The sequence below is a fragment of the Rhinolophus ferrumequinum genome, chromosome 16 (assembly GCF_004115265.2).
Source record: "Rhinolophus ferrumequinum isolate MPI-CBG mRhiFer1 chromosome 16, mRhiFer1_v1.p, whole genome shotgun sequence".
NCBI classification, from domain to species: Eukaryota; Metazoa; Chordata; class Mammalia; order Chiroptera; family Rhinolophidae; genus Rhinolophus; species Rhinolophus ferrumequinum.
The window spans coordinates 28432313-28459672 of NC_046299.1; the positions used below are offsets into that span (position 1 = coordinate 28432313).

At 40.1% G+C, this 27360-nt stretch overlaps 1 protein-coding gene across 3 annotated transcripts in view; it reads right to left on the bottom strand.

The window, feature by feature from the left end:
- The window catches only part of PLCE1 (phospholipase C epsilon 1), a 302602-nt gene that overhangs the window by 39465 nt on the left and 235777 nt on the right, over window positions 1-27360 (bottom strand). For 2 of the 3 annotated variants that reach the window (XM_033130697.1, XM_033130699.1), the window contains 12 exons: window positions 25926-26601; window positions 20398-20580; window positions 18999-19116; window positions 18244-18397; window positions 15478-15600; window positions 15255-15391; window positions 12981-13219; window positions 11363-11424; window positions 11113-11278; window positions 7856-7963; window positions 6254-6370; window positions 3522-3680 (listed from right to left, as the gene is read on the bottom strand). In XM_033130697.1, coding sequence (XP_032986588.1) covers window positions 3522-3680; window positions 6254-6370; window positions 7856-7963; window positions 11113-11278; window positions 11363-11424; window positions 12981-13219; window positions 15255-15391; window positions 15478-15600; window positions 18244-18397; window positions 18999-19116; window positions 20398-20580; window positions 25926-26601 — 2242 coding nt within the window. The remainder of the gene's footprint in view (window positions 1-3521; window positions 3681-6253; window positions 6371-7855; window positions 7964-11112; window positions 11279-11362; window positions 11425-12980; window positions 13220-15254; window positions 15392-15477; window positions 15601-18243; window positions 18398-18998; window positions 19117-20397; window positions 20581-25925; window positions 26602-27360) is intronic. The other variant, XM_033130698.1, reaches the window with a different exon arrangement.

The window sequence follows — 27360 nt, forward strand, 5'->3', positions numbered from 1 at the left end:
TCCAAGAACTTAACTACTAATAGCCTACTGTTGATTGGGAGCCTTACTGATAACATGAACAGCCGATTAACACATATTTTATGTGTTATATATGTATATGTACATGTGTGTGTATATATATATATACACATATGTGTGTATATATATATACATACATACAACACATTTTCTGTAAATGCATTTTCTCTTCCTTATGATTTTTTAATAACATTTTCATTTCTCTAGCTTAATTTATTGTAAGAACACAGTAGATAATACTGTGTATATAAGAACACAGTAGATAATACTGTGTATATAAGAACACAGTGGATAATGTACACTCACAGTACTATCTACTGTGTTCTTACAATAAATTAAGCTAAAGAAATGAAAATGTTATTAAAAAATACTAAGGAAGAGAAAATGCATTTACAGGATTTATTGAAAAGAAATCCACCTATATGTGGACCCATGCGGTTTAAACCTGTGCTGCCCGGAGTCAAGTAAAGTCAAATGACTTCATAACGAAACCCATCAGCATAAGTGTCATGAGCTCTGGAACCCAAGTAAATGCCAGGCCTTCCGGAGCGGTTCTGAGAATGCAGGTCTGGACAAAGGTAGACCTAGCTGAGGTCTCGCACTGGAGGCCCTTAGGGCCAACTTCACCTCCAGACTAGACTTGTTTGTCTGGGACAGTGTTTTAAAAATAATTTATTTAGAGCTGTTCATTTATGAGGGCATGCATGCTCCACTCCTGTCCTCACCACTTCCAACTGTCATATACAGTATCCAGCTGGCTCTCGCTTGGCCCCTGACGGTGTCTGATTTTGTTATTCTTGGCATAGAGCTTCAGATTGGGAAATGTGTATCTCTACGATATACAAAGACTTCTAGAGATATACAGGTTCATAGATTAAAAATAATCAATTTTTAGATTCAAGATTTTCAACATCTATGTGTACTCTTTTAAAAATAGTCCTACCTGAATATAAGCTTATGGTTGGCTAGTTCTCCTTTCACATCTTCTTTCATAATTGCTATTCTCCTAATTTACTACAGAAAATATAACTCTCACCTATCAATCAACAGTCTTACTATGGTGTATGAGATGAGGTGAGAAACTAGCCAAGGCAGCAATGGGGCATTTGAGAATGAGTTTCTCCAGCAGAGTCTGGAGAAACTAAAAAGGGGAGCATCTTATTTCATCCAGGTCCTCCCAAACACATTCATGGCTCCGTGCCTTTATCTATCTGTCTGTCTATCTATCTATCTATCTATCTATCTATCTATCTATCTATCTATCTATCTTCTATCTATCTATCTATCTATCTATCTATCTATCTATCTATCTATCTATCTATCTATCCTTCTTCCTTTCCCTTCCCTTCCTTCTTTCCTCTGTCTTTCCTCCATCCAGCCATCTATCTTAGAATTAAAATCCAAAAGTGAGATGGTCATCACAGGAATGATAACACAATGTTTATTTGAATTTTTTAAAAAGGTCAGAACTTTTCTGACCAAAGTAAGTCTGGCTGACTAAGCTGATTTTTTTTTGACAATGAAGACTGTGTTTGTACATTGTATTTGTATATAATTTATGTATGATAAATAATATGTCTGAAAATATATCCTTTGTAATTATTTAAACTTGTGATAAAAGTGTTAATGCCACCTCAACAATTTTAGGGGGGAAAATGGATGAGAGAGGTACACAGTTTTTCAAAGCATATTTAAGGAATACTTGAGCAAACAGCGTTTGGTGAGCATAGGTCTAGCAGATCCGTGATAATCCCGAGCTGCTCTGGTTAGGGCAAATTTGGTCAGCAGAGATCTGCTAGGCTGTACTGGTTTGGGGTCTTTTCTGGAAATACCTGCTTTTCTGCTCAGAAGGGTAAGTCTAAAGACGATGGAGCCTGTGGCCTCACCTTCCTTCCCCACCCTGAGCGCATCTGTAGCAATCAGACTTGAGGTGAATCACTGAGGTTACCGGGAGACGTAATATAAGCCCCTCACTTAGCCTGGACTTTGGGCCACCTGGAAGCCCACAGCAGGTGAGTCAGACAATCTGAGAACTCTCTGGTACATATTAGGACAGCAGATGACAGGATGCTACAAGGGTCCCTTGAAGAAACACTGACGTTCTAGAATGGCAAGAAACACTGGAAATGGAGCTTGAGAAGGGGGATGATAAAATGTTTCCAGACGGGTCTGCAGTTCTGACAGGGGTTTCATGATTCATCTTGGGAGAGGTTTTGTGAGATGTCAGTGTCAGGAGAGTCCTCTGAGGCTAGACACCATAACATTCCCATTTTATAGATGAAGAAATGGAGGCCCAGAAAGATTGATTGGCTCATGGTCATCTAGCAGGTTTGTGACAAGCCAGTGGTTAGAACTTGGCAGTTCTGGTTCCTGCACAATGTTCTTTCTCTAATATCATATTATATATCACTTGTCTTTAAACTGTGGCCCTACCTGGGAGTTCTACAAATTAGAGCTTTTCGAAGATTTAATGATTGCTTCAAACTGACTACTCAACTAGGTCAAACTGAATACATGACTCAATTCGACTTGACATTTTTATTAATGACCGAGGACAAAGGTTCCAAATTTGTTGGGCCATAGGATCCTTAATTGTGTGCTTTCTGGGAACCACTAAAGCAGAACTGGAGTATGGCCTGGAGGCTTGGAGGTGATGGCACACAGAAATTAAAGCCTATAGGACATAATCTAGTTTTGTCTCTGGGCTGTCTCTGCTGCTGGAGCTGCACCATTCTGCCCCTGCAAGGTGCTGAGGTCGGTTCAGCACCTCAGGGTTGCTATAATTTCTAAAGTGGTATTTTAGGCCCAATAGAACCCTGCTAAGTAGGACAAAGAGTTTTGGGAGCTGTCATTCTGTGGGATAAGTAAGTGCAACCTGGCATGTGGACTCAGTGGTTCTGGACCTACACGTTTTCAGGGATGCTTGGGCTGAGGCCATCCTACACAGGTGGGTTTGTGGTGTTTGGGATGCAGATCTCCATGGGCGAGGCAGGTATGGGAGTACTTTGGAGTCTACAAGCCACAGTGATGCACTTTGCCAACTTGTATGCTGGGGCCACAGGGCTACTGCTATGGGGTTCCATGGACCTCGGGACTCACTGCCCCACGCCCAGGTGCTTTCCCTGCAGGAAGCTCTCCCTACAGGGGGCTTTCCCTGCAGAAGACTCTCCATACAGGGCATTAGAACAGTCACTGTGGGATAGACAGCTGTGAAGCCCAGGTCCAGACACAAGAGTTATACACTGTGCCACTCAGAATCAATTATGTAACAGAAGTACATCCTACATGAGAAACCAATTTTGCAAAATAAAATTTTAGGTGAAAAGGATGACAATATTTATTCATCTACAAAGTGGGAAGTCAAAAATCAAGTGTATTATTCAAGGAAACTCAATCTTTAAAAACTGATTTCCTAGCAGGTCATCTGAAAGCTTAGAATGTTTTTAATTGCTTTGTTCTGGACACACAGCAAACCCATAACCTCTTGAACAAGAAGAGAGTACCTTTTGCTTTAAGATATCCACCGGTGTCTGATGGGCTTTTAGCTTCTTATTTTTAAGAAGCACTTTCCTTCTCAGCTGGTCAGGTGAGGGAAGCATTGGATCATCTGAGAAGTCACTCTCAAATAAGAATTTAGACACCAGTTTTTCTCCAAACACAGTCTAAAAAGAATAAAGGAAAACACATAATCAATACCTTTTACCCACACTTGAATTATTTAACTAGACATTTCAGTCCAGTTGAGTTGTTTTAAAAATCCTAGGAAGAGGAACTAGGAAAGACGTCATGTCCCCCACTTCCCAAGGTTTCTTACTGGGAGGAAGGGAGGCGGTTAACACAGGACAGGGCTAGGCCATTCTCCAGGTGGGTTCAGCTCTAACCATTTAGGAACATGCTCTGGGGTCTGATGTACTAAAGAAGAAAACAGATCCAGTTAGCATCTGTGCTTTGTAGAAGATGGCCCATTCCAGACATGGGTAAGAAGATAAAAGGATGGAAACCTTGAAATAGGTAGGGAGTGGGGACGAAGATGAAAGATACTAGGGAGCATTTGCCACCATTTGGTAGACAGTACCGCAGATACCATTCTCACCAAGATTTTGAGCCCCAGTCTCCCAAGTGGAATGTGTGTCCTTTAAGGAAGTGGGCAGTGGGGGCAGGCACAGGATGATCCATTGGGGTAAGGGTAGAACAAAACATAGAAATTTCTATTTCTGGTTATTTTTAATAAAAAATTGGAAGCTTATTCACATTTAATGTACTGATTGAAAATGGCTCCCTCACTCAGTAAGTTGGATTCAGTTTGTGTGCCAGGAGCTGTTCAAGAAGGTCCCTGAGGGACAAGGGGTATCTCCTGATGCCGAGGGACACACAGTGGGTCCCTCACGCCTTTGTTTGCTACCAGTTTATTGAGATGATTGCAGTTTGGATGCCCCAGGATGTTACCACTGTGATTCATTCATAAAAGGAAGGCTTCTTGAAAATATTTTATGATGAGATAAAAAGTGACTACAAAAATCTTTTACACATTATAGAAGTTCACACTTCATGTCACAAAAGAAGTAGTTAAAGAAGTATTTCTAACTTATGTATTTTTCTTTTAAAAGAAGTGTCCTAAAATTTCTGACTTCTTCTGCTTACAATGGGGGGTAGTACTTTGTTGTTATCAGATGATGATGATGATGAGATGATAATAATTACATTTAATCTGTTTCTATATGATAAGGGTAATGTTTAAACATTGAGTTAGTTATTGCTTTTTAGACAAAAATTTGTGTTCTGGAAAGAGTATTTTAAAAACAGATGTCTGAAAATATTTCTATTGTGATGTGATTTTGTTGTAGGAAACAATGTGTATTATAATAAAAACTCTCACATATGCACATTTAAGAAACTTGGAAGCAGATTTCACATTAAGAAAAAAATCTTCCAAATGGAGGGTTTTAGTGGAGTTTGAACTCATTTGTTAAAAATATAAAAGACAACACCTTCTCAATAAGTTTTTAAGAAAAACTGATTGATACCAGGAAACATACACGTTTTCTAGCCAAATGTCAACAAAAACCTTTGCATCATTAATGGAATTGACACATGGTACCATGATTTGGCAAGTACAGCTCCTGACACCTCTTTTCCATCTAGATGCATGTATGTTTGTAAAGTATCTTTATCAGCTACTGTAGCTATTAAAACCAAATACAGAAATAATAAACTAAACAAAACAAGACATCCAAGTCATTGATCACAAAGTTTAAACCAAAAATTTCAAAAATAATGAAGCATGTTCAATCACGTTACTCTCATTAAAAATTTAAATAAATAAATAAATAATAAATTTACTAAATTTTTTTTATGAGAGCAAAAGGGTTTTTTGTATCATTAATAAATAATAGTATTAAAAATTATTTTTGTTTCATCACTTCTACTTTATTCCCTTTTACATTCTACTTTTTGCATGTATAAAATATGTTAATAAATAGGGCATGTATATAATTTAGAAATAAGTCAATAAATGCACAATAGGTATACATGTTATCATATTTTATTGTTAGGAGTACACAATCAAAAACATTTAGAGATCATTATTCTAAATGATAGCTAAGGAAAGACAATATGACAGACTAATTAGTTTTGTAGTATCAGTGTTTGGGGGTATTTCCTGCTGCCATGTCCCTCCCTCCCCCTGAGAGCCATGTTTCCACAAATGCCTTTACCATTGGCGGAAGGGGGAAGTATGAGGGAATATTTGCCCCTGAATCTGTCTGCATTATAGTTTCCTTGTATAAGGAAGGGCTGAGCATTAACATAGCAACTGCTGAGGCCAGTCTGAGCTCTTTGTCAACTTGGATCCCTGTATCTGTGGTGTGGGCCACAAGATTTGACTTCTTTGCCATGAGATTATTTTCAGCTTTTCCACAAACAACTGACAGGTGACATCCTGGCATTCCTGATTTGTGGTTGCAGAAGTACTGGAGAGTCAGTCTCTCCTTATTTCCTGAGGCTTTCTGGAAATGGTCTGGAGACCACAGAACAACGCTTCTATTCTCCAGCTGAAAAGATGGACCATCCAGGAGAGTTCCCAGGGCACCCCCATTTCTCAGGTCTGAGGGACCTTAACTGTATGTGCTTCATAGCTGAGATCCAGCTGTGGTGGTCCGTGGTGGCCCCATGTCAAACCCAACAGTTGCAAGACAAAGGCCAGTATACCATCCTGCCTCATTAGCTAAAAGCTTACCTTAAAAATTTCTGCCATTTTTCGTTGCTGAGGCAATGAACAGTGGTTCTCAATCGATATGATGATTGGCAGGTCAGAGTTGATGAAGGCACTGCGATCGATGGCTTCGACCACTTCCTATGAGAGCCAAAACAGCTCGTTAGCTATCTCATTAGATATCTGTCCAAGGTGACAGAGGCAAGGTACTTATAGCCACAGAAAGCATCTCAGTTGTTGTTTTCAGAAGACTCCGGCCAAAATGGTTTTTATCTTTTCAAATGTATCTTCAAATTAAGCAAGAGGACAAAGCTATTTTCCATAAAGACATTAAGCTGTTCACATTGAGTTTTGTTCACATGCTACAGGAACAGCTATCAGTATGCTGAATGTTACAAGTCAATGTGTGTATATTGAGTGTACTGTAGGTAAAAGACATGGTTTTAGTTACAGCATAAAAACTAGTGAGGCATGAGACACTTTCCTGCTCTCAAGGAGTTTATAATCTAGTTGGGGCAATAAGGCATATATTTATGCGTTCATGAAAACACAGTTATCAACTCTTCTTCTCCTCAATATACAGTATAAGAGTTTTAACAGGGCCAAATAGGAAAATGAATTAAAGAGAAAATGCATTTTAGCCATTATTTCTACATATAAGACAGAAATAATAATAATATTCTTTCCCAGTCCAGCCACAGTTCAGAGAAAAATGACGTTACACAGCAAAAGACCCTCTGCATAAGGATAGTAATTGCACAGTGAACTATCAAACGACCTAGAATTTGAAACAATAATCCAATGAGACCAGTCTTCCTGGCCGACCAAGTCCACAGGTGGAATCAATTCTCATTACTTTATAATGTTAATTATTTAATCATCTCTTAACACATGATACCAGGACAAATGACTTTTAATTCCTATAGCAAGCAGACAGGTCCTGTCTTTTATATACAGAGGGTGCCAAAGAAAATGTATACACATTTTAAGAAAGGAAAAACTGTATTAAAATTGTAATACTCAATATGTACCGATAACAAAAGATGAATACAAGTCATGTTTGACTTCCGCAATTATAAGAGGTGCTCAAGGTGGTTACCATCAGTGTCCAGACACTTCTGATTATGGCGAACTACTGCTTGAGCAACGTTGACCAAAGAGTCCACTTGTATACATTTTTTGGGGACCCCCAATATTACCTTATGATGTAAAAATTGCAATAGCAGTATTATGTGAAAACTAATTTAAGGTAATGGTTGTTAAACTTTAGTTGAATGAAAATGAAATGGGAATTCTAGATCAACTCCCAGAAAAATGAGCATGCAAACGTCCTACACGGCTCTGTAAACAATTTCGGGAAATCTTCAGAGCCAGGATAAGCACACCCGACCTATTACGTATTTTCAGGTTTTACACAAACAACTGACAGGTGACATCCTGGTATCCCTGACTTGTGGTTCCAGCAGCACTGAAGAGTTGGTCTCTCCTTATTTCCTAAGGCTTTCTGGAAATGGTCAGGAGACCGCAGAACAATGTTTCTATTACTCCAGCTGAAAAGATGGACCGTCCAGGAGATTTGATTTAAAGAAAGGTATTATCTCGAAGCAGAGGTAAAGAAAGCATTACCTTGAAGGGGATCTTGGTTGTCAGTGTATGTCCATGATAAATGATGGGCATCCCATCATCTCCGTCCCAGCAGTCCAACTCTACGCTCCTACAGCCTTGCAAGAGGACCTGTGTGATCAAGGAATGGATCCACTCCAGGTGAGTTAGTGGAGATACAGCCTGAAACCCAGCATGTGATTCTACATATCAGTATTCACATTCGTGAATTCACATCAGTGAAAACTGATGAGCACAAGATCTAAATAAATATTGCATTTTGGCCAAAGGTCATATTTACTCAGTGCTGGGGAAGGGAGAGAACAGATTAAGGTGGAAAGAGTGCTTTCCAGAGCTGAGTACCATTGGAAAGTAAAATTTGATGGCAAAATCATTTGACCATTTTTCCCAGCAACTCCGGTCCCTCAGGGGACCTATATATGTACGTGGCACACACTGAAATGAGAGAGCCAGGCCATCTCTCTGGGCAGATGTCAGTGGAGGTGATGCCAGGGCCCAGAGGAAATGAGGCCACTGATTCCTTAATTATCTGTCCTAACATTTATATAAATCCAATCAGGATAAAATCTCCTCCAAATTTAGGTCTAAATTCTGATGCTGGCTAATACTTTGCTATATACATGTAGCATGTAAGAAGAGTAGAAGCAAGGAATTTATCAAGGTTCTGCCTTGCTGTCTAATCCTAGAATAGAACCTAAGTCAGAGATGACAAATAATCCATAAACTTGCCTCTCCCATACCCTTAGCAGACATCAGTAATCAATCACAGCACACTTGCTCCATAAGCTTTGATACATTATCTCACGACTTCTTCAGCAAAGTGCTCCAGGAAACACTACCAACGAATCAGATGAGATGATACCTATTTGCTGTCCTGGATCTAGAGTTGGAAGCAGAGTTCCCGACACACACGCTTGAGTTGTAGCTCTGTAACTGTGCTTGAAGCAACCTCTTCTTCCATAGAATCTATCTGTAGACTATCTTAAAAAATTACCATGAGTTTTCAACTCATTGGGTTACTCAGGGTAACCCAAGCCAAGAGGAGGATATATCTGCGAATGGCCCAACCCACAGATTTAAGAATAACATAACTGTTACCATGTGACAGTAACCTAATACCGGGGACTTAGTGGCTACAAGAGTTGCTGCAACAAAACTCAGATAGTGGAATCCCTTTTATTTTAGTATTGTTATATGAAATACTTGCTAGAATCTTCCCATTGCACAGCATGCAGCACCCAGTGCTCCTGGGTGACCAGTTGTCTCAGGTAAAACTGATTCTGTGGCCTAGATCCTAGGGCTACCAGCCTCTTCCAGCAGCTAGGGTTTCTAGAGGTATGTGGCTTTGGGCTGAAAATTGTGTAATGTGACAGCTGGAACACGAGGCTGCTCTTCATCTTTGTAGTGAGCTTGCCATACTGGGAAAAAACGTTCACCAACTGGCAGCAGATGAGATGGTTTTCATCATGAAAAGACTAAAGATCTTTATCAAAGTCTGCATGACCTTAAGACCTCCATATATGGCTAGAAAAAGAAAACCAGAGCGGGAAATTCCACATGAGAACAGGGATTTTTCTCACTTCCCATCTGCCCCATAGAGCAATGTTAGGAGGTCATTAGAAAGGCTGAAGGAGAGACGAGAGTGGGAAGAAATCAAATTAAAGGGACATTCACACTAGGTTTAAGCATGTCTGTGAGCTGTGAGTCTATTTAAGGGATTCTGGTGCCTTATTCAAAAGCTGTGACAATTTCTACTTGGGGTACATTAGACCACTTTTAAAAAAGAGTTAAAAAAATAAACTCTTTGAAATATATGGTGATGGAAGAAGAACTGATTCTGGGTGGTGAACATACAATGTAATTTATAGATGATGTGATACAGAATTGTACACCTGAAATCTATGTAATTTTACTAACAATTGTCACCCCAATAAATTAAAAAAAATAAAATAAAATAAACTCTTTGAAGTCAAATAGGGAATAGAAGTAGGAATAAAAGCTAGGACATTGATTGTTCCTTGCTTATTTTGGGGGGAGAAATTCTCTCTCTCTCTCTCTCTCTCTCTTTCTCTCTTTCTCTCTTTCTCTCTCTCTCTCCCCACTCCCATGTCTTTCCCCCAGAACAATGGATTTCAAACTTTTTAAACCTTGGAATTCTCTGTGCAAATGCAGGACCAATGTATAAAGCACACAAAAAAGCAGGACTTCAGTGGCAGTGGGGGGCAGGTATGAAACACTTTCTACTTTATGGCTTGTTTACTGCAGTGTCAGCAGCTGAGTCCCCTTGCCAGCACTCCTATTTTGAAAATTACTATTCTAAGGACATTTCTTCATTTCATAATAAAAGCATCTTAGATTTTGGAGTGTAAAATCCACATTCCATACTAGATAAACTTTGGGACTGAAGTTTGACCCGTGGTTTGAGGACTATCTGGACTAATCTGGAGAACAAAGGGAACTCAAGCCTGCTGGGTTTGTGTCAACAATACAACTATAATTTTCACATTGGACCTCTGTGCCAACCCCCGCATCACACACGTACAGTTTCAGTTTCTGGACCTAACCTAGCTCCTTCCTCATTACCTTTCCTTGTAGGAGTTCAGAAAACAGGTAATGTACACTAGGAAGTTGCAGAAAATATAACAGAGAAGCAACTGACATGCAGATCATTGAGAGTTAGATGTTTAGGTCAAAAGGATCTGCTGTTTTCTAGTCCAGAGAACCTCGTGAGTTTCCCAGAACATTGCCATAAATTAAGTGTATAGGGACAGTGCCTACAGTCTGTGCAGCTTTTTTTCTTAAGTTGCTTACCATAGGGATGGATTGATTGTCTAACAAATTGCAAAGTAAAATAAATAATACTTTGGGAATAACTTCACAGAAAGTTGCATTTTCTACTATGCTTTCCCACTATAATATATTGATTTATTTAGCGTTTGGGGAAATGATTAGATAATTTTCCCATGGGAAAATCTAATTTTAGTGGGAGTAGGTCAGACTAACTAGGGTCTAAAAGTTATGAGTCTCAAACAAATACTTTTTTTGTTTTTTTGGTTGCCCAGAAAAAGGTTAAGTATCCATAGGGGCGAAGAAACAAAACAAAAAGATGTCAAGAAAACAACTGCATGTATAGGCAGTTTTCCCACACATCATGTTTCCTCATAAGTTCTTCACTGGAGTCTGGGGTCAAGTTTTTGTGACTTTGGGGGTTACATTAGTAGGTTTAATGAAAACCACATTCCAAGTGGAATTCTCAGTACCTGGCTGTAGAGTTCCACTGAGGATTCTCCTTTCAGCTGATGGCCTGTGAGGTAGGTATTGTGTGAAGATTCAATGTAATAGTAGGAGAGGGGCAGCTGCAAGTCTTTGATGTTCTCTTGTGACTCATCATTTTTCGAGGCAAAATTATCTTTATCCATCAGAAACCTAGAAGAAACAAATTTTCTTAGGACTGCATGGGGAAAATACATTTGGGTAAATGATGGGAAAAAGATATTTTTAAAAAGTTACCTTGCAAATCCTTCAAATGACATTAGGCCCTGATGACACATACTAATGCTAGGCTCAAACTTCTGCAAAGGATACAAAAAGAGTGTTATTTAGGTAAAGGGAACTACAGGGGAAAAAAAAACCCACCACATCATTTTTTAAAGCTGTTCTGTTTTCATCAGGAAACATCTAAACCAAATATTTGAACTAATTTAGTTATATAGTGGTAAGATGTAGTTTTTCAGTCCAAAAGACAATATTTATTAGAAGTGAGTTTATTATACGAAGCATATTTATTTAAGAGAAAAAAGAGAGAGCAAGAGAAAAGATTAAGGCTGATTTATACGAAAACAAATGGTACCAGTTTATCCAGGTGAACGTGGGGATATTAATAGCAGGTACCGTAGAGTTGACGAGAGGGGAAATGAGATGATTCTCATAGAACACTTAGTATAGTGCTTATACTCAATATTGTAGTGAGCACTCAGCATATGATAATAATCTTACCTTTTAAGCATTTCCAGTGATCCAATCCAATTGCTGGAGAGCTAATCCACTGATTCCCAATCAGTTGACAAGGAAGATTGAAAACCTAGACGGATTCTGTTGCCTGTGACGCAACCACAATGAACTACCTCACCCCACGGCCTCCTGTCACCCTCTAGTTGAAGCCACCACCATATCTTGCCTGGATTGCTGGGAAAGCTCCCTATGCTGCCTCTCTGCTTCCATTCCTTTCCCACAGTGTATTCTCCAGTGGACCCATAGTGACCACTTACAAATATAAATCAAACCCTGTTACTCCCCTGCTCAAACATTTCCATTAGCTTCCCACTTCTCATGGATTAAAGCAAAACTGCTTACTGTGGCCTAAAATGTCGAGATGGTTTGGCCCCTGCCTACCAGTCTGAAATCATGTCTACAGCTGTCCCTCTGGCGTATGCGGCTCCCATTACACGGCTTTTTTATTGCTCCTCATAAACCCCACGCTCGTTCCTGCCTAAGACTTTGAACTTGCTGCTCCCTGTCTGGAAGGTCTGCTCTTTCCTCTGACCTTCAAAGGCTTATTCATTGAGGGCTCAGCCCAAATGTCACCTCCACAGAGTGGCCTTTGTTTATTCCTCTTAGCTCTCCTGCACCGCTCCATCCCCTCACTCTGCTCAATATTTTGCAGAACCCATCATTACCTAAAATTACATTCTATCTTTATTTATTGTCTGCCTCGCCCACTCGAACATAAACTGTGTCGCGGGCCAGAAGTTGAACTTATTTACTACGATATTCCCAGGTCCTAGAACCGAGCCAGGCTCATAGTAGGAGCTAACAAATATTTGTTAAATGAGCAAAGAGGGTGAAGACCTAGACCGCCAATTCTATTGCATGTGCTAGAGCAATACGAAGAAATCATATTCTGATTCTTACCACAGTCACTGAGTAAGAGAAGGTGTGAGACCTATGTTAATTACATGTTAAATAAGAACACACATATATTTGGTATTTAAAAAACAAACAAACGCCAAACGCTCTATTTCTGCCCCAGACTTGGAGCCTTTGGAAAGCAGTGTAGAAAGAGTACATGTTTACAGAAATAAGTAGAATGGTTGGAGGCTTGACACATGTATATGCACACGAAACATACCTGGATGATACTAAGGATTTCATCGTAAGTGCAGTGTTCTCCTTGGCAATTCACTAGAAAGTCATTGAGCTGAAGTATGCCGACCCCAAACACGCCCAGGGATGTGCTCTCGATGCCAGTGCCATTTGTCACAATACTTGCAGCAGCAATGGCATCCGAGATCTGCCTCTGGTTGTCCGACAGCTGCTGTTTACTCTTAATGAACAACCCCAAATCCGAGACATTTCTGGTCAACAAATCTGGAACAGAACCACACACAGAACATGGACAAACTAGCCAGCATCTGTCTTAAAGTTCATTTTAGAGATAACGGTGTTGTGGTATTATGAAGCGGGAGAAATTTTTCAGTGATCTGTCTAAACAAGCCATCAAACTCAACGCTTATTCCTGGCTTCACATAATAGAAGGAATAAAAAAATAAATCAATGAATACATAAAAGAAACTAAGCGAGAACTAGATTAATGTCTTCGAGAGCCCACGAGCTTAGGTATTAGATGGGAACTAACCATACATTCAGTTGGGAATGTTAGGCTGAATTTGGACTTTGGTTTTTGAGAGTAACTACTATAGTTTTATGTGTGCACAGACTAAATATGTACCCTTAAAATTACAGTTTTTCTGTACTTTACAAGTATAATGATAAACATTTGTGTGCAGGTTTCTGCATGAACATAAGTTTTCAATTCATTGGGTAAATACCAAGGAGTGCAATTGCTGAATCGTATGGTGAAAGTATGTTTAGTTTTGTAAGAAGCTGCCAAAGTCTCTTCCGCAGTGGCTGTACCATTTTACATTCCTCTCAGCAATACCTGTTGCTCCACAGGGTGCCAACTTCGGTATGGCCAGTCATTTCCATTCTAGCCACTTTGGAAGACAGTCTGGCAGTTTCAGGCAGAGCTAAAGATGGGCTTATCATAGGATCCAGCAATTGAGTTCTTAGGTGTTCCCCAATGAGTTTTGGAAGCAACCAAGATGTCCTTCTACAGCTGCGTGGATAAACACACTGTGATACATCCGGACAATGGAATATTATTCAGCTATAAAAAGGAAGGCGGTATGAAGCCATGAAAAGACATGGAGGAACTTGAAACGTATATTGTGAAGTGAAAAAAGCCAATCTAAAAAGGCTACATACTGTATGAGTCCAGCTATGTGACATTCTGGAAAAGGCAATAGTGTAGAGACAGTAAAAAGACTGATGGTTGCTAGGGGTTCAGAGGAGGGTGGGAGGAATGAAAAGATGGAGCACTGGGGCTTTTTTACGGCAGTGAAACTAGTCTTCATAATACTATAATGGTGGATACATGTCATTACACTTATGTCAAAGCCCACAGAATGTACAATACAAACAGTGAACAGTAGTGTAAACTATGGACTTCAGGTAATAATAACATATCAATATTGGCTCACTTGTAACAAATATACCACACTAAAGCAAGATATTAATAATAGGCGAAACTGTGTACGTGTGTGGGGGGGAGGGTATATTGGAACTCTCTGTACTTTCTGCTCATTTTTTCTAAAATTGCTCTAAAAGAAGTCTATTAAATTTTTAAAAAGTACAACTGGTTGGCTAATCCATAGTTACGCACATTTTATGACGAAAGTTGAAAAAAAGATTAATATTCTTAGCTTAAGGACAATATAGGTTTTAAATAATTAAAAAGCAACTACATGAAAAAGGACAGGTTTTTTGTTTTTGCTTTTTTGTGTGTGTGCTTATTGTTTCCAGGAAGAACAGAAGAGAAAAATAATAGGCTTTAAAATGCATGGGTGGTGATGGTGGTGGTGGTGGTGAGTGGAATAGAACAATGAGACATTCTGGTTTACATATCAGAAAAAATATCCTGGCTGTTCAGACAGGCGTGTTCTGCTGAGGTCACTAAAGACTCGTGTAGTCAAAGGGCGGACAACTCCCACCCGGGGTTGTGCATCCATCAGCTGGTAGGCGGGGAAGAGATGCTGGTTCTCAACGGGGATGCACCACACACTCAGTGGATTTCTGGAAATAGGTGGGAAAGGGTTTTTGGTTGTCAGCGTGAATGGAGGGCTCTATTGGTTAAGTATTCTGGAATACATGGACAGACCCAGACAATGAGAAATTTTCTTGCCCCACATGCCAACGACACCTTGCAATAAATCTCTAAGTGTTTCACCGTTCTCCAGGTAACAGCATGCCATGTGGGACAGTGGAGGGAGTGTATGATTGGATCTCTAACCTTGGTTTTTACATAGAAAGTTCTTAAAGGGAAAGCTGCAACTGTTATACAAACCTAGGTCAGGCTGCAGACCGCTGGTGTTTTCGTCAATGGTTAGGTTGGTGTAGAGTGGGGCTGCCTCAGAGCCGGCTCGGTTGCAGGGCACAGCATAAAGGTCAAAGAGGTCCTTTAGGTCCTTGCGGCTCCTTACACTGTGTGAGGAATGAAAACAGTCACAGTTAGTGTCTTATTAAAATATGGGGCTGAGAGAGGGTAACAAGAAAGCAGTCATACATACCTGAATGATTTGAACAGCTCAACAAATTCCACAAAACTCATGTTACTGTCTGAAACCATGAAGCTCTGAAAGCCTTTCATTCCTCCCTTGATGCGCCCGTGCCAGCTGCTGCTGCTCCAAGCACTGCAACAAAGACATGACCTTAACGGGCAATGCTGGGGCCAGTTTTGTCCCTCTGCCCCAACAGACATTCTCTGATTAGCCATCTGAGCAAAAAGATGGACTGCAAGTCGTTTGAGGTGGAGGCTATTCTGGACTCTCTTTTCATTTCTCTCAAAACGAATCTATAGTATGTCAGACGAAATAAAACATATACATGGAAACCACTTCATGTTTACAGCCTATTTAATAAGGGCACAAGGCTGAGGTTCTTATACCCCTGCTAATCAAAACAGTTCTTTGAAATCACAAGTCAGTGGGGCAAAAACAAATTCAGTGTTTTTGAAGAAAAGCCATTTTTTAAAAAAAGCCCCATATTACTCAATCATAACCTATGGAAAATTATGTGTGTTCTTTTCTATATTCTGAATTATAGAAACATTTAAGAAGAAAGTCTTGAATGTATCAATGTCTTCTCTTTTTCCTTTTTTAACCAGTTCTTAGGTGAAAACAGGGAGAGGCTTTTAATACTAATGGAAAATGTGACTCAGAAAAATATTAAGAATGGAAAGAAGCCAACTCTGCCTAGGATTGTATTTGCACCTGCCAAGACTGTATCTATTCAATATAAAAATATCAGTCAACTAGATCAAAAATTCAGCCTGGCTGTTTCACAACATTTTTTACTTTCTACACTGGTTCCCTAACAGCAAAGTGTGAGAAATGTTTTGACTGGTTTTTAGTCAAATCAATGAACAGGATCTTTTTCTTTTACTTTTGTTTTTGTCTTTTATATTTCACTTTAGAAATATTTCAAGTATATAAGAAAGTATAAAGAATATTGTAATGAATAGCTCGTTTAGCCTCAAGCCTGTTAACAGTGTTTAATCATGGAAAATTATTCTGTGTTGACATCTGAAGGTCACGTCCATTAAGGGAAGGATATGACAAAAGGATAGGTTTCTAGTACTTTGTAGGCATAGGTTGTTGGTCCTCCATGTGGTGTGGGAAACAGAGGGTGGAGGTTCAGGAAGAGGAATAAGTTCCAGGAAAGTGGCTTTCATTTGCATTTACAAGTACACTTCCTGTCTTCCTCTCTTCCAGTTCTAGGTTCAACCACTGTAGGCACTCATCTCCTTCTGACTTGAGGAAACTCGTTTGTTCACTCTTTCCCTTCTTAGTGCTCAGTATTGCTTTCTCCTTGAACTGCACTCAGGCTGATTTTCCTTCTCCTGCCTGGTCCTTTGTTTTCTGTTTCAGAATACATAGTGGGCCCTGGCCACCAACCTCCTGTGGGGCCCTGTGATCTTGCATCTGACATGTTAGTGTCTACTTCTACCTCTTTAAAAAGATTTTCCTCCCTTATTCTATCCTTCCTTTTCCTGCTCATAAGTGATTGATATAAAGGGAAAGGCCACTAAATCCCAGTTACCTGGTTATTTTATTTACCTGGGATACTGCAACAGGCTGAAATATAATGTAAAGAAATCTGATTCTTTGGAAATTTTATTTGTGTACACACTTAACCTTACACTTAACCATTCAGAAAAGTTACAAGAGTGATACAAAGATTTCCCATGTACCCATGACCCAGTTTTACCAAGTGAAGAATGTGTAGAGCATAAATTATGTTCATTATTCACTTTAAAAAGATGATTTCCTGTAGGATTCAGAAAGGGAGGGAGAGAAGGGGGAGAGAGGGAGAGAGGGAAAGAGAGAGAGAGAGAGAGAGAATGGGAGAGAAGTCTGTGTGTAATTAACGTTTCCAAAGCCAGTGTCTGCACAGACCCATTTCCTCCTCCCACTCCTGTTAGACAGAGTGCCTGCTTTACCTTGGTTCTGTCTGGAACCTCTGCATTTCTTAAATTTTAGTGTGGGGTTGAGGGAGATGGTGTGGCATTCTGAATCTTTTGGAAAGCTTCCATTTAATATTATTTCTTCTGAGAGGGTAGATGTTGCTTTAAATCTGTAATTTGCATGGACTTTATAAAATAATTTACTCATAACACCAGCTTTGGAATTATCTAAACATATCCACCTTGCTATATGTAATTCATTCATGTCTCCAGACATGTATATCTTATCTTATATGAGAAGAGTATTAAATATATTTCATCCATGAGCAAAAGGTCAAGCGGCTTACTTTAAAACTTAATTTATTCTTCATTTAGAGCAGTGCTATCTAATGGAACTTTCTGCAATGATAGAAATGTTTGATATCTGCACTGTTCAGGACAGTAGTCTCCAGCCACTTGGGACTATGAGACACTTTTAATGTGATCAGTGTCACTGAGAAACTGAATTTTAAATTTCATTTCATTTGAAGTAATTTAAATAGTTACTCACTGCCACCCTCACCCTAGCTCTGCCCTGTATATTGGACAGTGCAGATTTACAGAATCACAGCTTGGGTGTTGCTACTGCTGCTGACATTTGAAAAGGGTTGGTTAGTCAAATAATTAGGAGCAATTTGAGTCATATGAGAAGATGGGAGTATAAAATCAGGAACATTAGGAGCATTTAAAAATTTGGGGTTTTTCAGTTGTTACTGTAATTGTTAAGTCACAATTAAAGCCAGTTTTTTCATAGAGCGCTGGAAGAAGACACCCTCCTACAGAACTTGAAGGAAGTGACGGGCCCTTCTGTTTTATCATGTTAAGGCCCCACCTGGACGGGCTCTTGTTTGAAGACAGCACAGGGGAGGACACTGGCCTGATGGGAGATGACGTCCCGGATGCCAAGTTAGGGGACCCAGCCGCGGTCAGAGAGTGGGCTCTTCTGGAAGGGAGAGGGTTAGGCGGGCTTGTGATGGCATTCACCTCTGTGAGAGGGAAAGACAGAAAAGAGACAATGACTCCCACTATACTTTCCCTCAGAAATCAAATAAAACCAAATGCTTCTGAATGTCTGGGCAAATCAGTCGATGCAGGCAATTTCTATACAAGAAGCATCCAATATTTTGATGAATGGACTCATCTGGTGGGTTCTCGACCCTAGCTACACATTAGAATCCTCTGGGAGCTTAACAAGTATACTTGTATGGATGCCCAGGTCCCAGCCAGACAGTGTCTGAGTCAGTTGGGCAAGGGTGTGTCCAGGGCATTCAGCTATTTTTTTTTAAAGCTCTACTATCCAGCTGGGGTTGAGAATCACTGGTCTAATCCATCAAATGGTATCTTGCATAGTTAATCTTCCCTGTCAATCATGCAAGTTAATTAATGATAATTTTCTTCCAAGTACACTGTGCTTGCAGAAATACCTCTTGGGTTTCATCATCCAGCTAAAAACAAAGTTAAGTATATTTAACGAGATAAAGCATTTTGTTAAGAATGCCCACCATACTTAAAGCACAATTTAAAACCAAATGCATAATTTTTCCCATTGAAAAAAAAAATCTCAGCTGTGAAAATACGCTCCATTACCTGATTCTTCTTGCTCATTAACGTCTTGAGGATCAGAACCACTCCGGCTCCGACATTCCTTGTGCATTTTGGCCTTTCGGGTGGCTGTCTCATCGTCGGTGGCCTCTCCACTCTCACCCTGGGAACACAGAACTCACAGTGTTTCTCACTCTGCATTTCTCTCTCATCACTGCTTTAGTTCGGGCCGGTCCCTATTTTCTGACTGACTCCTTCAATGCTGCCTCTCCTTGGTGAAGCCAGTAAAGACCCACATGAAGGCTGACCAAGTATTCTCATGTAATTTGATCCCATGTGTTCTTCACTATAAAATAGCACTCCTCAGGGGAGGGGGCCGACAAGAGGAGGCAGGCACCTGACCTCTGGAATCTCCGTATAGAGACAGAATCATAAAGCAGATTAAGTTTGACTTAGGCCTCAGCAGCCTCCCATATGCAGAGTGAGACGTTTTCTAGATAATCATGGAGAAAATATATTATCATGTTATAGTGGTAACACATATAATGGAATATATAATATATAGTGATTTCTATGTATCTATCTCTCTCTCTCTCTTTTTAATAAAATTTACCATCTTAACCATTTGTAAGTGTGTAGTAGAGTAGTGCTAATATATATACACCCTGTTCTGCAACAGATCTCTAGAACTTCCTCATCTTGTAAAACAAAAACTCTATACCCGTTGAATAGCTCTCTTTCCCCGCTTCCCTCCAGGCCCTGATAACTGCCATTCTACTAGGGTGATGCAAAAGTAATTGTGGTTTTTGCAATTATCTTTAACCCTTTAAACCGCAGTTACTTTTGCACCAACCTACTACTTTCTGTTTCTAAGAGTTTGACCACGCTAGTTACTTCATATATGTGAAATCACGCAGTATTTATCTTTTTGTGCCAGGCTTCTTTCACTTAGGATAATATCCTCAAGGTTCATGCACATTGTAGCATATGACAGGATTTCCTCCTTTTTAAAGATTGAATAATATTCCACTGTATGTACCTTTTTTTTTTTTTAGTCTTTCATCTGTGCATGGATATTTAAGCTGCTTCTCGTGATAGTACATTATATTGTATTCTACATCTAGCATTTTGGCCTTCTGTGGACCCTGACTTTCTCCTGGTGTTGACTCAGTTCCTAGCATTGAACTTGGTAAGTCTTCTATTTCATTTTTTTCCTCCAGACTTCTTTTTTTTTTCTTTTAACTTTTTTTTATTAGTTTCATGTGCACAAAACAATGCAATAGCTAGACATTTATCATTTATATCCCTCACACAGTGTCTATGACATTTTTTTATATCTCATCTTGTCCCACCCCAAATGACTTAAGGTCGTTTATGATAATGTAGACCATACAGTGGTCCCAGATGATTGGGTCTAATGCTTAATAAACAAGTGGCACTCTACCCTCATAAGGATTTTCTTCTTTTTCTTGGTGGTGCTTATGCCCAGCGTGTTGTTTCTCTGCACGTTTGGCTTCTCGGCACTCTTTGCTGATGTCCCAGGGCTGGGGTTTCGAGTGCTCCATCGCCTGCCCCCAAACAACTCCACAGCATGAGCCAAGGTTGGGCCTTCATACCGTCCATCCTCCTGTAAGAGAACCACACACTGAATACACAAGGGACCAGCCAGGAATGGGAAAGTAAATATACTAATGGCTTCCAATAAATTCCCAGAGGTGGAAAAAGCACAGGCAGCTACTGAGGGATAATGGTTTGGCCACCCAAGTAGCCCCATTTTCTAACTGTCAGGACTCTCTGATGGGGATTTGATCGTCTTCTGTAGTCCTGGTCACATCCCTGCTGAGTTCCAGGGATGTGCTTTGATAGAGCCGTGTTCAACTGGGATTACCAAAAACAAACTTCCCTTCAGAGATTATGTTCCAGAATGACCACTGTAGAAAAAAATCACTAAGACGTACTTTGCAAATTAGGGCTTTGGAGGACTTTGGATGTGTGTGTGTGTGTATGTGTGAGTCTATTTAAGAAAATCAAGTTCTATTTGTTACTGAATTACTCTAGGTGTATTTTCACCCAGTTTGATGCTTGGGACAGTCTGACTTGAAATACAGGGTATGTGGCATACACAAAATTCACTTTGGAGGGCTCTGGAGAGCACCTCAAATAGTTGGACTGCTGTGCTCTTGAGTGACTGATATCTAAGGACAGAGAGTCCAGGGGACTGAGAATACCATGCATATTTATGATGCCGGGAACAGCGAAAACATACTCAAGGGGAAGGTGATGGTTTATAATAGCTTTTTCTCATGAGGCCACTCCATGTAACATGCCCTGAGTAGCAGCAGGGATTTATGCAATTATTGAATTAAATATTGATTGTTTAATTAATGATGGCCAACAATTCTCCCTATAAGTCAGGAAGGCCAGTTAATAAAACTACAAAAAGTCACATATGAATTAAAGACGATATCGATATTTCGTAAGTTGAATATAAGGGCTCTTTTAAAATTACTTTTCAGTTGCTGTCTTTACTTTCTGCTAGCTTTCCTTTGCAGTTCCAAAGAAGTGCTTGTAAATAGATTTTTCTTCGTTGTAGATCGTATGCAAATAATAAAGAGGCTTTGTGAGTGTGTCTGCTTGCTCCTTCATCCTAATGTGCAGTGACTATCTGATTTTATGAACTTGACTTGTGACCTCCCACTTCCTGCATCGTGTTATGGATCCCAGGATGCTGAGCAACTTGGACACTTGATGTGGGAAAACTTTTGGAGACTCTTACAGTGGATATCTATGATTTATGCCTATCCATTAATCATTTCTCTTTTCTCTAACTATATCCCAATTTTACTTGATCTCTTTTCTATTGGTTTTCGTCTTGGGTCTATCAATCAAGGTAAAATATTCCTTGTCCAGTGGTTGGCACCGGTTCTAAATAAGCCAGTCAGAATCTCCCTCTTTGGAAGATGAATCTTGAATGCAGTGATACAGAGAATGAAAATGGTCGGCGATCACTCCACCTGATGCAGGTCTGTTGAAGAGAGTCCCAGCTAACAAGTCACTACAACTGACTCCAAAGTGGAATAAACGTTTCAGGACATAATTTCATAAATAGGTTTTAACTACCTTATTGAGTCTGAAAGAAATTTTGTAAAAAAAGTTATCTACGGGTTTTAATGAACACATCTCCCTTAGGATGTAAAACTTCTGTGCTGCGAAAGACACTCTCAAGAGAATTAGAAGACAAGTCACAGACTGGGCAAAAATATTTGCAAAAGAAACATCTGATAAAGGACTGGTATCCAAAATATACAAAGAAATCTCAAAATTCAACAATAAGAAAACAAACAGCCTGATTAAAAAAATGGGCCAAAGACCTTAACAGACACTTCACCAAAGAAGATATACAGATGGCAAGCAAGCACACCACCGAGAGTGAACTCTAAGGTAAACTACGGACTTTGGGTGATTGTGATGTGTCCTTTGTGAAAAATATACCATTCTGGTAAGGGATACTGATAAGGGGACGCCTATGCATGTGTGGGGGCAGGAGGTCGGTGGGAAATCTCTGTAACTTCCTCTCAATTTTATTGTCAACCTAAAACTGCTCTAAAAAATAAAACCTTTAATAAAAAAAAATGTAATAGACCCATTACCGTACACATATAAAAGAATCAGTCTCTACTGCTTTGGTTTTTCTAAACTCAGAACATTCCAACATGGGCCAAACTTTACTCTTAATGAAAATATGTTGGGCCTGAAAAAGGCGGGATGCCTTTGTTTAATCTTTAAAGGAGACTCTTTGGGAATTAAAATGTAGTTTGAATTTTTCTTTTGTTTTATACAAAACAATAAACTTGTTTGGAATGGGTGAAGGATGTACCTTCTATTTTTTTTTCAATTTTATTGGGGGAATATTGAGGAACAGTGTGTTTCTCCAGGGCCCCTCAGTTCCAAGTCGTTGTCCTTCAGTCTAGTTGTGGAGGGTGCAGCTCAGCTCCAAGTCCAGTCACCATTTTCAGTCTTTAGTTGCAGGGGGCACAGCCCACCATCCCATGCGGGAATTGAACCAGCAACTCTGTGGTTCAGAGCCACAACTGAGCCACCTGGCTGCCCCGTACCTTCTATTTTTAACATGGGACAAGGACGATTGTGAGTGAAGGCACATTCTCAGTTTTTGAAAAAAGTTCATGTGGAAGTTGAGGATTAGGAAATTAATTCCTTAAAACATATTCACACACTTTTACCTCTTGGCATATCTTTGTATATGATAATTTGAAGACTGTTAAACTCATCTAATCCTTTGAATAAATCCGTTTTTCCCCTTGAAAATAGCCAGAATCTGTTTCTGTTGCTTATAACCAGTTTACCTGATGATCCTCTCTTTAACCTTCTTAGTTTCCCAGAGATCTTTCCAAACACCCAGGATTATGGGTTCTCCGTTCTGCCCATGATTACCTTGAGCCAAAGCTTATGAGACTACGTTTTCCTCCACGGTATACTTTCTTCTCATTCTTTCCTGTATTCCTAGGCTTCATTACAAATGTCACTATTTCTTCTTGTCTTCCGCTTTGTCTCCTGTTACTGTTTCCATTAGACCAATTTATATTTACTCGTACTAAAAATACTTGTAATTTGAAAGTAACTTCACATACATTCATCACACAAGGGGACTCTGATGTCAGACAGATTTTCTATATGAGCTCTTCCTAAACTGGGGATAAAGATGTTTCTTGTAGGGATGTTAACAGAAGTTTGGAAGAGCCCAAGACTTTTCATAAATTTCTTTAACTTATAGATACATTTAAATACGTTTCTTTTGTCCTTGAGGACTTCTCAGAGCCTGAAATGTGCTAAGCCTCGTTATAAGTCACCAAGAGGGGCATTTAGCATGATGCCTGTTTGACCTTTTGTTCTCCAAGTACCAAATTAGCATCTTTCTGATGCTCTGAGACAGTTTGGTAACTGGTCTATATGACTGGAAAACGTTCAGTTCATTGACCTTTTTCACTTTTTACAAAAAAAGAAATCTTGAAAGCCTGTTTCTAAGACATGTTGCCTGTCTTCCTGGGTGGCTCACACAGAACAATGTTTTGAGGAAGAACATCGCCAATGTTTTCAGAAGTGACTGAGGTATATGGAGCTGTGCTGCCTTTACACTGAAACCACTTGGTTTCATGCAGGGGTGGAGGGATGGGAGACTGGGGGGGAAAGGAGGCTCTAGCTCTGTTTGCAGCTCTAGCACTGAATTGGCTCCAGGTTATTTCCTGTGTCTTTGCTCCAGCAGCATCTCTTACCTCTTCTCATCTGCTGTTCATGGATTCAGCTGGTGCCTCCTTCAGCAAAAACTGAAGGTTGATGGGAAATGAGAAACAAAGCATACTTTATGGGTTAATTCAGGCACTTTATGCTATGCACTTGGGAAGAAAACAAATGGAGGAAATAAATCACACAAGCTTTGTGACAGTGGTTGTAATTGAGCTCAAAGACTTTGGTTTGTGGCCAAGTTGAATGGATTTTCATGATTCTAAAGGATGAGGAATGACTGTAATTAAAAATCATTATATTCATAATAGCTCCTGAAAACCTTTCTTGCAAGCAGCTGACTGCACTGAAAACTCCCTGTGCAGTAGACAGAAGCAGGTATTTTCGTTTCCATTTTAGATGAATTAACTAAAATTGGCTTCGTGCTGTGCAGCATTAGCACAATCGTGTATATGGGCCTATGTGCTTATTAATTAATTAATCAAGTTAGTTACTCAGGATCTGATCTCTACTCATACATATTGCACTCATGTGGGGAAAAGGGAAAGAAGGAGCATTTCACGTGCCTCTACTAACATCCCGGAAAGGGAAATGTTTTTACTTGTCAGAAGTGTGTGAGAACTGTGAAACGTACATGAAGTCAGTCATTATAGTCATTTAAATTCATAGTTCTATTTGTTCTGCGACACTAGTGGGAAAAAAAATGATAATTTTTTCCCCCTAAAGAAAGAAAAGCATACAAAAGAGGAACTGAATACTTGGATACAACCTATTTGACAATGCTGTCTGTGGCGGGGTTTATGACTCGGTGTCCAAGCAATCTCTGCCCTCCTGCCTCCACAAGCTACTCTGGTTCTGCCCTCTTCTCACCACCTCAGGCAGCCCAGTCCTGCTGCCACCCTCAGCTGGAGTGTTACAGTACCTGATAATTTAGGGGTCATGAGAAACTCAGCTTGAGGAGCTGACTGTGAGACTCTGCCTCCTATGGGCTGCTGCCACTGCGGCCTGGTGAGGAAGAACTCCACGTATGTCACTCCACATTTGGGAAAGTTTCTTTTAATCTCAGAGGCTCTAACATTAGGCAGCAATACAGTCAGTGAAATAACTCTCTGAGTGTCACGTACCATATTAGGTGATGAAGCAGGATTTCTCTTTTCAAAGTGAAGGTTTCCACTGTGTCAGTTAATCCTTAATTAATAATAAAAGCATTCAGGTTACAATGCTTTCAGTGGAAACTTTGAGTAAGTGAAAATGTATTAACTGGTTACTTTCCAGATGTGAGAAGTACAATGAACACAGTGACTATTTTCATACAAAATAATAATAGGACCTACTATGAGCCAGTAGCCTTTCTTCTCCATCTCCTCTTCCTCCTCCTCCTTTCTTCTTTATTTTTTACTTTTCTCTTTTTTATTTAGTTCGTTTTGAGCCCTTGTCCTTTACATATATGAATTTACATTACGGCTTTACACATATTAACTCGATTAAACCTCACAGCCACCCTGTGAATAGGTCTTGCTTTTATTCTCATTTTACAAATAAGACACTGAGGACAGAGAGATTAATAAGGAAAAGCTGTCCACTGTCACTCAGGTAGGAAGTGACAGAGCTGCGAGAATGAACCCTGGTGGTCTAGTTGCCAAGTGTGCTTTAACAAGATTTATATCTTGAGAATTATGCTGCTGAAGAGAGGGGGAAGATTGTACCCCTTACCTGATAGAGGCTGACGTATTGTTTCCGCAGCCACTGCTGTCTCTGGTCAGGGAACTTCCTCATCTTTCTCACCGCTCTAGTGAGTTCCAACAGTCCGCTGAAGACCATTTTAGCTGTGTGCTTTGGTGCCACGAAGTGCAATAACCGATTGTCTGTGGTCTGCAGCCCATAGAGCAATGTCACTCCAGTCTCTGAGAGAGCCATGCTACTCAGTTTGTTTTGAACACACACAGTGTGTATATCAATGCTAGGGTGTCCCATGTACACAGCCTTGGCTGAAAACAGATCCAAGACCCCTTCCGCCAGGCCACTTAACCCAGCGTTGCCCAGTGACGGGAATTTGCCAGGCTCGGCTGTGTTACTAAGTACACCAAGTTTTGCTTTAGCACTGGCTGGGGAGGCTGTGCTGGGCTTGACCCAGGTCAAGGTGCTGTTGTCAGGCTGGAGCTGGAGGAAGCAGCGGGCAGAGAGGTGTGTGTCCTGGTCGTAGTGGATGACCGTGGCCCCCTGCAGCAGGAACTGGTGCACGTCCGCTCGAATGGACAGGACGTACCACGGGATGAGCTCTGTCCCGTGCTCAAAGGCCTTCTGTGGCTCTTCGAATCCATGAGGGTCCCATTCTTTGGGCTGCTCAAAGATGTCGTTTTCGGAATCCAACAAATCTCCAATTATAAACCTGATGGAAAGACGTACACATTTTGTCGATCTTATAATCAGAAGCGAGAACAACACAAAGCCTTGCTCTGACACTGGACATCACTTTTCATTCCCCTCTGAAGTGAAATCAGCATAACAACCATAAAATGCTAAAAGTCATAAAGTAATTTTTTTTACAGCTGCATTCTAAAACCTTATATTTAGCAATATGGCTCACCATAGGCATACGGAACTACTAGATCAGTTATTTTATTCTTAATAGCAACAACAATAATCTTCATTTGTATTCGTTTTTTCCTCTTGTGTCAGGAACTGTGTTAAATACTTTACATACATTGTTGCACTTAATTCAACCTACTTGCAAGGTAAGTTTTCTTAGTCTCTTGCTTCTTCTTTTTTTAACCTATGAGGATACCTTCTGAGGCTCAGAGGGGGTAAGTAACTCGCTCCAGGTTTAAGTTCAGAAGAGGCTTACTCCAGGCAGGGTTCTGGTCTGTCTGACTCTTTAGCCTAGTATCTTCATCACTACGTTTGTTTGCGTTCTACCGAGCCATTAACAAAAGTCATGGCCTGAATATAATTGGGCTACAATAGGCAAAACAAGACTTGATAAGCTGGCCTGAGAAGAGCCTCTGTTAAAAAAACAAAATATGATTAGTTCAAAGACACTCACTGGGAAATGAGTGTGGCCAGAGGAGCAAAACCAGCTCTCCTTCACTTGACCTTACATATCCCTTGGGAGTGTGTGCATGCGTGTGCAAGCACATGTGCACATAAA